Source organism: Cicer arietinum, chromosome 2 (genome assembly GCF_000331145.2).
Source record: "Cicer arietinum cultivar CDC Frontier isolate Library 1 chromosome 2, Cicar.CDCFrontier_v2.0, whole genome shotgun sequence".
NCBI lineage: Eukaryota > Viridiplantae > Streptophyta > Magnoliopsida > Fabales > Fabaceae > Cicer > Cicer arietinum.
The window spans coordinates 13,775,862-13,788,240 of NC_021161.2; the positions used below are offsets into that span (position 1 = coordinate 13,775,862).

At 30.5% G+C, this 12,379-nt stretch overlaps 1 protein-coding gene across 1 annotated transcript; it reads left to right on the forward strand.

Moving 5' to 3' along the window:
- Positions 1-1,070: 1,070 nt before the first annotated feature.
- Positions 1,071-4,188, forward strand: LOC101512782 (phosphatidylinositol 4-kinase gamma 5-like). The gene is made up of 2 exons (XM_004490208.4): positions 1,071-1,353; positions 1,685-4,188. The coding sequence occupies exon 2, from the start codon at positions 1,944-1,946 to the stop codon at positions 3,858-3,860; it is 1,917 nt and encodes a 638-aa protein (XP_004490265.1). The 5' UTR covers positions 1,071-1,353; positions 1,685-1,943; the 3' UTR covers positions 3,861-4,188.
- Positions 4,189-12,379: the final 8,191 nt, after the last annotated feature.

Consider the following 12,379-nt stretch of genomic DNA (forward strand, 5'->3'; position numbering starts at 1 on the left):
ACTTAATTATCGAAATTAAATTAGTATTTTTAAAATTTAATTTAAATAAATTGCAATATAAGTATATTCTTTTATCTATAAATGAATTGATATAATTATAATCAGAAATTTACACACAATTATGAGGTTCTTGATTTAAATTTAAGATATGATGTTCAACCTAACAATATCAATATTTTTCTAGTTGTGTTAAGATTTAAAGATTATAATATAAATATTTTAATATTATCAATCGATCATAGTCGTTAAACCAATCAAAAAATTTGATTTTAATCGTAACTATAAAGTCACACATAAAAATTTATGATTTATTAAAATATAAATTAAGATTTTAATTCATATACACCATTAAAATAAAAAAAAATTTATGTATTCATCAATTATAATCTCTAGATCATATTTAATTTTTATTATAATTATCTTTAAAATCATATACATAAATAAATAAATAAGTGTGATAAGTTCACTATGTCAAACTTTATTAATTGACATTAGTGTAACAATTAAACTCATAAATTAAATATTTTTTAGAATATAAAAACAAAAATCACTCATTTAACCGTACTAACATCGTTTTGCAATTCATTTATTTATTTCTGATAATTGTTGATAATTTATTTTGTTTATATGTTATTGTCACTATTGTATTGTTTTTATTATTATACTATCAGGGAAGGTTAGTTTTGGCATTTCGGAAGCACGCACACACGTGAAAAAAACGCGTTGGCTTACGAAGACTGGGCGATAGGAAAAAATCACCGCAGAAAAATGCAAAGCCCGTCACCCTCATTCGTTAACACTCCTCGTTTAACGGTGACCCCTCAGTTCCACGTCATCACCCACTCCCTTATCTCCACGTCATCCTCCCCACACAAACATAGTTAATCTCGCGGCGCAATCCAACGGTTCACATTCCCTGTTCTAGACTCTTCCATTTGCCGAAGGCAAAGAACATGATGGCTAAAGTGGTCAAGTCTTAATTAACCATGGTTAATTCGCTTAACCTGACTCAGCGCATATGGTTAAAGCAAGAACTTTCCTAGCGCGAGCGAGAGCAAACATAAGAAAGAGAAACATAAAAAGAGGGCTTTGTCGTTCGTTCTAGTTGAATTCAATATTTTCTTTATTATTTTTGCTTTATACTAAAAATCCTTCTGAGTCGACTCGGACGAGTTGTCTCATCGTACGGACTCAGTCTTCTTTGTTAACCCTAACGATTCTTCTTTTTTGTTTGGTTTTTCCTACATCGTTTGTTTCTTCCTCGTTTCTTCAGATCTCGCATTTATTGCAGCGAGTTCTAATTCGAAGCTCAAGCTCAATCTACACCGTTCAATTTGATTACCTTGATTTAGGGTATTATTTCATCTCTTACGTTTCGCTATTATTGTTATGTAAAGTAATTGAACTGTTTAATAGATCAAGTTATTGTGGTGTTTTTCTTTTAATCTCATTCATTTTGATGAACAAAAACTGCACGTGCTGAAAAGCTTAGGAGTAATTTCCAGTGATGAATGTTAAAAAACTGAAGCATAGTTAACTCTTGCATGTGTTTCACTTATTAATCGAGATTTAAATTAGTTATCATTCCGTGTGATTCATTTACATACGTAATAACGTAAAATAAGCTTGTATTTAGCAGTGAGTTTTGACTGAGTTTATTAAACCTTTGTGTTTATTTTTGCAGATTTTTGTTCTTTTTTCTATATATAAGCTCGATGGGGGTTTCTGTGTTGATGTAGCTTTCACCGAGTGTTTATTTTATCCAATTTCATTGTTTTGGTGGTTTACTCGTGAGGGTGAAATTTGGATATTTGGTAGTTCTGTTGATTAATGATCGTTTTGGTTGAAGTGATTGGTTTTGTTCTTGATCTTGAGCTTTCAGAAACATTATTGGCTCTGAAGAAGAAGAAGAAAAAGAAGGTTTCTTCCTTCTGGGTTTGTTTATGTCTCGAAAACTAGAGAGTCCTGTTCAGACCCAGATGGCAGTTGCAGTCATGAGGAACCCTCTTGGGAGGGAGTATCATGGGAGTCAGAGCCAGAATCAGAGGCAACCTGCTGGGAGGAGACGGGTGTTCGTCCAAACTGACAAGGGTTGTGTCCTTGGGATGGAATTGGATCGTGGCGACAATGCTCACACCGTTAAAAGGAGGTTGCAGCTTGCTCTTAATGTCCCTATTGAAGAGAGTTCTCTCACTTTTGGTGATATTGTCTTGAAGAATGACCTTAGTGCTGTTAGGAATGATTCCCCGCTTTTACTAACGAGGAATCTGATGCATAGAAGTTCATCAACTCCTTGTTTGTCCCCAACTGGAAGGGATATCCAGCAAAGGGATAAGAGTGGTCCTATTGAGATATTGGGGCAATCCAAACGCCTCGATATAATGAAACACATGGTTAAGCACATTGTTAAGGCGATTAAGAATGGGATTGATCCTGTTCCTGTTAATGGTGGGCTTGGAGGTGCCTACTATTTTAGGGACAGCAATGGGGATAGTGTTGCTATTGTGAAACCAACTGACGAGGAGCCTTTTGCGCCGAATAACCCTAAAGGTTTTATTGGTAAGGCACTTGGACAGCCTGGGTTGAAACGATCAGTTCGGGTTGGAGAGACGGGGTTTAGGGAGGTTGCGGCTTATCTTTTGGACTATGATCATTTTGCGAATGTGCCACCTACTGCGTTGGTGAAAGTTACTCACTCGATCTTCAATGTCAATGATGAGGTCAATGGGAATTGTTTTAGGAGAAAGAGGCTGGTTAGCAAGATTGCTTCTTTTCAGCAGTTCATACATCATGATTTTGATGCTAGTGATCATGGTACGTCGAGCTTCCCTGTTGCTTCGGTGCACCGTATAGGGATATTAGATATTAGGATTCTTAACACGGATAGACATGCCGGAAACTTGTTAGTTAGGAAACATGGTGATGGTATTGGGACTTTTGGTCAGGTGGAGTTGATTCCTATTGATCATGGCCTCTGCCTGCCAGAAACTTTGGAGGATCCTTATTTCGAGTGGATTCATTGGCCTCAGGCTTCGATTCCATTTACGGAGGAGGAGCTTGCCTACATTCGTAATCTAGACCCCGTTCGTGACTGCGAAATGCTTCGAATGGAACTGCCCATGATTCGAGAGGCTTGTCTGAGAGTGTTGGTGCTCTGCACCATTTTTCTCAAGGAAGCTGCTAATTTTGGCCTTTGTCTTTCTGAAATTGGTGAGATGATGACTCGCGAGTTCCATAGGGGTGAAGAGGAGCCCAGTGAACTCGAGGTTGTTTGTTTGGAGGCGAGGAAGATGTTGGCTGAAAGGGAGGAACTATCTCCAAGGACTGATGTGGGGGATGATGAATTCCTGTTTGATATTGACTATGATGAAGGTGGATCTGATTTCACTCCAAAGATGGCAATGGATGATCTTCTAACCCGAGCAACTTTTCAGCCTTCACTTGGGAATGGCCATGTTCGCAGCCCACTTTCCAAATTGGAAGAGAGCATCGAGGAGGAAGAAAGTGATGGAGAATCTCCTCAGGAATTTGGTACTTTCTCAACTCAAGAAAAAGTTCCAACCATTCCAGAGATTACTGTTTCGCTGAAAAATACCATGTTAGCGGAGACAAAGCAGAAACATTCCGGAGGGAAACTGGACAATGGTTACTTTGTGAACACATCATCTGGCCATAGGAGTGCAAGTGAGCAGCTTCCATCAAGCATAAGCTTCATAAAACTTGCGGATATGACCGAGGATGAGTGGACCTTGTTTCTGGACAAGTTTCAAGAGCTGCTGTATCCAGCATTTGCCAAGAGGAAATCCATAACCTTGGGGCAGAGGCAGAGACAGAGGCTTGGTACTTCTTGCCAGTTTTGAAGTTGAGCAATAATATAGAATGAAGAATAAGGCTTTTAATAGGTTGCGGGATTGCAGGATTGTTAGAAATGGTTCTTGTTTGTTGAGATTTGGATGAGTGCTTAGTTTGGGGAGTGAGGGTAGGAAGAAGAACCACTGTAAATATGCTTGGCATCAGCTAAGTGGTGAGCCCAATAGTTGTTTGCATCTTGATTTCATTTCTTCTTTTTTTTTTTGTTGGTTTTCCCCCCTTTTTGTTTCTTTGACTTGTCTGATAAATAATTTGTAGCATAAAATTGTGAAATGAAATTTATGTATATATAATGAAGATGTACCCTTTTTAACTGAATTTGGTTCCTACATATTATTTTGTTTTCTGGACAACTCCATATAGACTTGGTGCTGGAATGACAGTTCAAGTTATTGCATTACTTTCTGCATCCATTGGCTTACTACTTAGTGAGAAGGATAGTTAGAATTTGGTACTTAAAGGACTGCTTGTTGTGAGGCTTGAAGCGTATATTCATCTGATTCTGAGGGTCTTGTATTTTGCAAAAATGTGCTTGCTCTATATTAAGCAAGGTCACCATAATTTATCATCAGAATTAGAGAAAAATGAAGTAAAGAAAATCATGGAGAGATTTAAACTACAATTCATTTAAAACAAATTTACTTTTAAATTTTAATTGGAGTAGTATTTTTTTTCTTTTTCAGATTATACTTCTGAGATTTAGATGAAACCACTGTAAATTTATATTATCCTTCTTAATAACATTATCCAGCTCTATAGTAGTCAATAAAATCATTAGTTCTGTACAGCATAATATTTTTCTTTTCTTTATTTACATAGTAGCCTTAAATGCATTGGAATTAAGGCTCAATTTCTAATAATTGATTCTGTGAAACATAGTTCACTATTGTTATAAGCTATTAAAACTTCATCTGTCTCATTGTACAAACCTTCAAAGTTTGGTAAACCTCTTTAGAACAAACAATTAGTAGTGTAGGTTGATTTTTATTATAGATAGAGTAGGTTCATAAAAAGTGTTTTGCAATGCATAATTATCTTCTTTATTTCTAGATGTTTTTATCATAACAAGTTTCCACAAGTAGAAGAGTATAATTGCAAAATTTTATTTAATGTTTCATTATACATGTAAAATGACAATTAACTTTAAATGAATTGAATCTTTAAGTCCCGGTTTAACTGACAAATGTCGATATTGGTAGGTTGAACGTCTTGTCCCATATTTGAATTCGATACATTGCACTTGTATGAGTTAATTATAGTGATATTTATTATTTCTATAAAGACAACAATATAAAACATTTAGATAAATTAATTTTGCTAAGTTACGGAGGGAGTATAAAATACAACATTAGGAAATCATGATTTATGGGCAAGTTGTGTCTAAAATTTCAAAAGTTTGATGTATATATTAGTCCTTTTCTTATCCATGACCATGAGCACGTTGTGAACACTTGTTTTCATTGATAAAGTCACCTTGGGTGGCAGACATAGAGGAATCAACGTTAATCAAAACCGGGGATTTATTTTGTTGCTTAGTCGTGTTGAACCGGCCACTTGTTTTTGTAACACTTAAGTTGAGTATCTCGAGGGTGCTTTAAGTTTGCATAGTGGAAATTTGCAATTCATCTAATAGTATTGTTGGATTCGTTTAAGATATTTTTTATATACAAAAATTCAAATGGACTGGCCTAGTTTAATGTCAATTAGTTACTCTTAAGGCATGAAAATGTCCAAATCATTATAAACATAATATTTTGTCCCACTGAATTATTTTATTGCCGTCTCAACCATTTGAAGTTTTATTTCTTTGTGTTGTAAGCAAGATAACAAAAAAGCAAATTTCCTTTTCGATGTTTTCTAAATACATGACTTATTCGTGAGGTGGGTTGAAATGGACACGAGTATTATCTTTTATAGAACACTTACAAATACGACATTGACACAATATTATATAGACATCAATAATAATAATTTAAAAAAATAAAAGTCAGTAAATGTAATTATACATATCAATTTTGAGTTAAATATTAACTATATGTAATGTTGGTGTTATATTTGATTATTTATATATGCTTATGCAACAGTTAAGCTGCTTAAGTTCCCAGCAAAGCTCAAGAGCTACAAAACAAAGGTTGCTGATGCTGAAAATTGAAATAGAAGCTATTCAGATACTTATTAGCTAACAATGAAGGAAAATCAGAGTAAATGGGTCCCACAAACTATAGATTTGAAAGATTGGCCTTTCAACTTGTCGAAGGGCTCACTTCTGTGAACTGTTTTGCTTTTAATTACAGTCTCTAATGCAATTTATTATCTTATAAACTCTTCTGTTTTTAGGAAAAGAAGTTATTCTTTTTTTCTTTTCTTTCTCAATGGAAAAGAAGTTATTTTAAAATTTAAGCTATTTTGATTATTATCTTTTTTTATTTTTTTATTTTGTGAAAATATTTTTTATATTGCTTGTTATCAAAGAGTTAAGAGACGAAACAATTCATTGAGTTTAAGTTGTCGTTGAATTTTAGTTAAAAACGAATCACTTGAGAGAATTTGTGATCATGTATCATACAGTCGGACTTTAAATTACTAAGATTTCATTCCTCTAAGAACTATATAATTAAAAACAAAAATAATTTATAGACATAAATCTAAAGATTTAATTTAGTATAAAAAATATAAGTTTTAGATTCAGAAATTCTGGATTCAAACTACACTAATACCCTTAGATGAAGTTAAATAGAATTTTATTTTGTAAATGTTCATTGAGCCTAAAAGTCTTATTTACTTTGGAATGAGACATCATCTTCTATTTTAAATTTCTTAATTCTAAAAAAAAATTAAAATATATTTAAAGTGAATAACTGTCTATATTTCTAAATATATTACAAACCTGTTTACATTTGAGAAAACATTTGTATTTTTATTTTCTAAAATGTGTATTTATTTTACTTTGATGAGAGACTCTTATAAGGAACTATTGTCACGCATAAATAATAAAAGGTTAATTAATGAAAATGCATATTGGAAAATAATTAAAACAATTTTTTTTAACATTTTCATTATTTTAGAAATGTAATTTTGCTTTTAACGTCTCTTATCTTCTTTTTAACAAATAAAATTAACATAAATTTTGAGAAATAAAAATATAATTTTTTTTACAAAGTAAACGATCCTTTGCAAAGTTATTTTCATTAACTAATATTTTGTCTTCTCTACAACAATCATTCAGTACAAAAATATGCCATTGCAAAATGATCAATAATATTCTACAAAATAAAAATTTCTCGTCTTTTCTATTTTCTAGCTCATGTTTAAAATTATAATAAATATACGGAAACATTTTAATACTATTGTGATTTAGTTGAAATTTTAATATAAACTTTTTGTAAAAATTATAGTGATACAGTAGGATTTTGCCAAATTCACCGTCAATCTAATTAAACACACACTAATAAAATCTAATAATAATAATAATAATAATAATAATAATAATATTAATATCGTAATAAGCTTATCTTAGAAATATGGTAAAGATTACTAGATTTCAAAAGAATAGCACTACACAATACAAAGGGTTAAATGATTCTTCCATTCACTTAGAAGCTTTAAAACTCACCAACAAAGTAATTATGATCAATTAATTCTTAATTAATTTGATTTGTTTCTATGTTAAAAGGGTGTTTAAAAATGTTGCTTAAAAGGGGGTAGGGGGTGCTATACTATTATTGTTTCCTAAGGTTTACCACGTCATTGTCACCAATTTTATTTAATATTTGAGTTAATATATATATAGATAAACATAGAAATTTGGTGAAACACTTGATGACTGATATCTAAGTTCCAACAACGTTACTGCTGGCCTGATAGGATTTTGCATATAACATAACCTTCCTTGTTTAATAATTGTTGCCATTAAGGGTCATAACTTAATTCTTGAATTTCTTGCAGGAAATATTAATTAAGCTACAGAAATTTTATAAAGAGATTGGTATGCAATATGGAAACTTGAAAGGGACTACGATGATGTGGCATCCTAATCTCTTCGATTTGTTTTGTAATTTTTTTTTGAAAAATGCTAATAATTATTCTAAAGATATTTATTAACATTTAAAGATAAAAATAGTATATTAAAAATGCATTAAATATATATTCAATTTTTAAAAATTCAAAATTTATAAGTTTTGATGTAAAATTTTTATAAATACAAAATCTAATCTTTTAGAAATTTACAGTTAACTCAAAGAACTGACTTAAAATGTATATTTTAATCGAATTAAAAATATAAAATTTAACTACCGTTACTTTTGTATTTTTAATAAATTTCTTAAAAATATTTGTTAATATGTAATTTTTTTTATTGTCACTTGTACTAAGGCTCCGCCACTTGTACTAATACAAAAAAAAACTTTTATTGCATTGTAAGATATAATAATGATACACTAAAGAGGAGGAATAAACAAGAGGAAGAGTAAAATTGGGACTTGTTTAATTGTCCCCTTAATTAACATCACAAGGTAAAGTGATAGTAAAGGTTTGGTGATAGTTTTTTTTCAACTTGACAAAATAAATAATTATCAACATTTTTGAGATTAACATCTAGCCCTGCCTCTCTATTCTAAACAATTATTTTTTAGCTTTATAATTTTGATGGCATAATCTTTGACTTGAGCAGTAAGTAGGTGAATGTTAGGTGAGATGTTCCCGCCTTGCATTCGAGAGATTTTGACCTTCACATGGCATAATATATTTTAGTGTTTAATTTCTATGTAATGTTATTTTAAAAAAAATGTATATAGTTGATAAATTATAATTAATCACTTAATTGATTAATTGATTAATCACGTATAATTGATTAATATTTTACGGAATGCAACAACAATTTTGGCTGCAATAAAAAAGTTTTAGGCTACATTTACATGTATGAAAGGTATAATAAAATCACTATATACTAGATGTATGAAATTTATGAGTTAAAGCAAGGCATATCTACACTCTTAACGATGAATGAATTGTGTCTGATTATCTGTGAACAAAGGGAAGGTAGAATCATACAGGTGTTGAGTTGCATGTGTGTTTGAGTAAGGAGTCTATTAAGATGCACTTTTATTTGTGAATCATCACATAAAAGAATACTTATCAAAGGTGTGGGTACCAGGAAGAACAGGTGGGTCAATATGAACAAATGCTTGTGTTTGACAAATGTTTGACGTGTATAATTCTTGAGGCTAAAGTTTCGTTACAATTTAATTGAAAAATACACGAAAGGGATTTCTTCGATTTGTTTTTGTTTGGAGATGAAATGATCTTGTTTTTTTAGTTTCGAAAAACTATTTTAAAATAAATTTATGCTAACGAAAATATTATTGGATTGAGTTGCGGATTAAGTCGTTTTCTTTAGGACGTTTTGCAGCATTGCCTAAATTGTGTAAGACATAATATCAATTACGAAGCCATAGGAAAAAAATAACTTAGACAAACTATATCAGAGTTATGATATACCGTATAAAATCATTCTAAAGTTACACCATTAATATAACGGTTAAAGTCACTCTCAATATGACAATTAAAGTCATTCGGAATAAGGTATTAGGACCACTCATTAATAAAAAGATTACGACACAAACCGCATTAAAAGGATAGTGCGACGAGACTACAATATAAAAACCGCTCTAAAAGGATAGTTGTATTAGGACCACTCAAAAATCGACGAGATTACGACATAAAAACTGCTTTAAAAATCGAAGGGACCACGATACAAAACCGCTCTAAAATATCAAAGAAATAGAAAGAAATGGAATAAATGGCTCGAAAATGCAACAAGCAGAAGAGGGAGAAAATTGAGAAATGCATCTAACTTTCGTGTGTTTTTCACAAGAGTTTGACACTCTTAATATCGTGATGGAAGCAAATCCACATATATCAAATATCCAATGTGGGACTTTAACATTTATAGGGTTGAAAACTACTTATATGTGATAGTTTTTCAATGTGGGACTTCAACAAATTTTAAATTCTCACACTAACATAATCTATGTTTCAACAAATGATACAATTTTTTTTTTTTTTTAATCTTAGAAGAGATAATAAAGATTCCGAGTTCGAACTTGGACAAGACGTCCAAACTAATAATATAGTAGTTGTTAGTTGAGTTAAGACTTAAGGACGAAATGAAAAAGTCTTAATAAATACTATTAAAAATTCACACACACAACTATAAAATCTTAAAAGACATATATATTATTCGGCCTAATTTATCAATATTTTATATTTTGAACTCAACTTAAGAATGCAATAGGAATCTATCTATCTATATCTATAATACATTAAATCAGCTCCAAACTTTCTTGCGATGACATCTCATCTATGCATGCGTCATGTAATTGTCTTTGTTCCACATCAGCGAAATTTCCAACGTGTCAACCTCCAAATTCTACCTTCTCTTTACCTTCTTTTATCTACATTTCTACCACCCATTGTTTTTTGAGCTTATATTACATCTTTTTTTCACTTAACTACAATTTAATGTTTTTGTATGGCATTCGTCTTCATATGACCATATAGTTTCATAACATCACATTTCAATAATTGCATCCCTTAACTTCTTCTTCTATAACATAATTATCTTCCATAATTTCTCATTGACTTCCTGTTCACCTCCAATTAAATATTTATTTCAGCTTTATGTTGGTCATGTTCGTATGTTTTGCCACATTCAACCTCTTTATGTAGTTGAAACATTTGCTTGCAACTATTGAACAATGAAACCACAAGGTCAATAGTTTGAAATCTATATCATGTAACTTCTTTTGTGATACAGTTTTGAATTCATGAACCAATCACATACATACGAACAACCAACATTTGTCTATATAAATATCATAGTGATAGGATATTGAAATCTAATTTTGTAAACATGTGTTTTTAATACATTATACACTAATATTCCAAAATATAATATGATGACAAATTACACTTGTTATTCCTTCACTTCAACTTAATTAGATTGTGGTTGCTCATAAAAAAACAAAATAGACAGTGGTATAGTCATTTTCCTCTAATCAATTATCACTTAATGTGTCTTTATGTACACACCATTATTTATTTATTTATTTATTTTAAATTATACACCATTATTAATGATTCTAAAGTTAAAGTTTCACATGCAACAGTTTTATAATATATTAAATCAGCTCATAACTTTATTGCGCTGACACATCATCTATGCGTGCGCCATGTAATTGTCATTGTTCCCCAAATTTCAACCATGTCAACTTGCAAATTCTTCCTTCTCTTTGCCTTCTTTTATCTACTTTTCTACCACCTTTTTGTTTTTTAAGCACTACCTCTTTTCTTAACTTAACTATAATTTAATATTTTGGTTTTGCATCCCTCTTCATATGACCATATAGTTTAATGAGATCATATTTCAATAATCATATCAATTAACTTCTTCTTCCATGATATAATCATCTTCCATAATTTCTTGTCGACTCATTGCTCCCCTCCAATTAAATATTTGTTTCAGTTTTATGTTGGTCACATCCCTATATATATATATGACAATTTATTTTGTTACATTCAAATTTATTATGTAGCCAAAACATTTGCTTGTAACAATTGAACAATGAAACCACATAGTCACTAGTGTGAAATCTATAATATGTAACTTCTTTTGTGATACGGTTTTGAATTCATGAACAAATCAGATGCTTACTAACAAATAACATTTGTCGATATAAATATCACGGTGGTAGGTTTTTGAAATCTAATTTGTCAACATATATTTTTAATAAATTATACACTAATATTACAAAATATAATATGATGATAAACTTCAAATATTATTCCTTCACTTCTACTGAATTAGACTGTAGTTGCTCATAAAAAAAACAAAATAGACAGTGATATAATCATTTTTCTGTAATCAATTACCACTTAATGTGCCTTTGTGTATACACCATTAGTTATTTATTTTTTATAAATTGTACACCATTATTAATGATTCTAAAGTTAAGGTTTTCACATGCAACATTTTCTTTTTAAATCATATATTTTATTTTCTCTTTTTGTGTCTACTCCAAGAAAAGCAGTCATTTATATTTCTTTTTCATAAAAAAAACATTGAATGTTCTTTGATCTTTCGAATTACTGGTCATTGTGACATAAGATTAATATGGATACCAAATTTATAATAAATATACTAACTTAACAAAAGTTATATTTTGTCTTAATAAGATAATATGAAATAATCACCACTTTAACCTCAAAAATAGTAGAAAGTTGTTAATATAGTTGTTGAAATTAACGAAATGTGAAAATTATTTTGATATTGATTTTGAAAAAATTCAATAAGATTAGTCTCTAGAAATAATTATTGAAGACTAAATTGATAAATTAATCATTAATATTTTAAAAAATTAATTAAAACTATATTTATTTCATCGATTATATTAACAATTCATATTCATCTAAATTAATATTATATTAAATTTTTGTGGGGCTCAACTTCTAA

Bases quoted from the DNA above. Each gene is read 5' to 3' on its own strand.
- LOC101512782 (XM_004490208.4), top strand. From the start codon at position 1,944: ATGTCTCGAAAACTAGAGAGTCCTGTTCAGACCCAGATGGCAGTTGCA.